Source organism: Aplysia californica, unplaced genomic scaffold (genome assembly GCF_000002075.1).
Source record: "Aplysia californica isolate F4 #8 unplaced genomic scaffold, AplCal3.0 scaffold00144, whole genome shotgun sequence".
Taxonomy (NCBI): Eukaryota; Metazoa; Mollusca; class Gastropoda; order Aplysiida; family Aplysiidae; genus Aplysia; species Aplysia californica.
Window position 1 is genome coordinate 1,327,299 of NW_004797414.1, and position 1,117 is coordinate 1,328,415.

A 1,117-nucleotide genomic window follows, 5' to 3' on the forward strand; every position below is an offset into this window, starting at 1 on the left:
ACATCATCCACAGTCAACAACAACAACAACAACAACAACAACAACAACAACAACAACACCACCAACAACCACCGACCTGTGTAACCCAGTAGACCACATCATCCACCGTCCACAGCGGCACCTGCTGCGACAGCTTGTGCGGGATCTTCTCCCCGATCATCTTCAGCGCCTCTGCTGCCAGTTTGGACGCCACGGTGTTGGGACTGGAGGCGATCTTCTTCAGGGGCTCCACCGCGTCGATCTCGTGGAAGATCTGGCCACCCGACAAAGGGGAAACAGTTTTAGTTTTAGTAAAGAGTTTTACGGTACTTGCAACACAATAAGGTCATATAAGTGCCAAAGAATAGATATGTTACAAGAGAGTAACAAACACAAAAAAAGAGGAGAGATCTGGACAATAAATGTTTGATAGGAAAAAAGGAAAGAGCAAACCACACCAGAGCACCCCCCGACCACCCACAAAGGGTTGTGGGTGGTTGGCGGGTGCTCTGGTGTGGTTTGCTCCTTCTTTCCTATCAAAAATCTATCATCCTTATCTCCCCCTTCTTCTTTTTTATGTTTGTTACTCTCTTGTAACACGGTGTAACACCTCTAATCTTCTGGCGCTCATATGACCTTATGCAGTTGTGAGCGCCGTAAAACCTCTACGATTGGCATACGATTGGCAAAGAGAAGTGCATCCATACAATAATAGTCATTTAGTGCCGGGAAAAAGTCAGACAGACAGACAGAAACAATAGAGGGAAAAAAAAGTAGTTGAGCATACCAGAATCAGACTTGGACGTGGAATCCACATGGAAAATGTAAGAAAGGAAGACCAAATATGACATGGAATCGAGCGGTACAGGCGGAAATGGAAAAAGAGGGGACATCATGGAAACAGCTAGAAAAGAATGCACAGGACAGGCTTCGCTGGAGAAATGGTGTGGATGGCCTTTGCTCCACTGGGAGTTACAAAGGGCAAGAGAGAAGTACCAGAAACAGGACACAGGACCAAAAAAAAAAAAAAAGCAAAAAAAGCTCACAGAGCACCTACCTCCTGTCTACCCTGTTCCGCCTTGATGATAGCCTCCCCCTCCCCCATTCACCTCTCACCACCCCCACTCACCTCTCACCT

At 46.7% G+C, this 1,117-nt stretch overlaps 1 protein-coding gene across 1 annotated transcript in view; it reads right to left on the reverse strand.

The window, feature by feature from the left end:
• Nucleotides 1-1,117, reverse strand: part of LOC101850713 (NAD(+) hydrolase sarm1) — a 33,592-nt gene that overhangs the window by 15,050 nt on the left and 17,425 nt on the right. Inside the window, exon 8 of the mRNA XM_035969400.1 lies at nt 77-253. Within this exon, the coding sequence (XP_035825293.1) occupies nt 77-253 (177 nt within the window). The remainder of the gene's footprint in view (nt 1-76; nt 254-1,117) is intronic.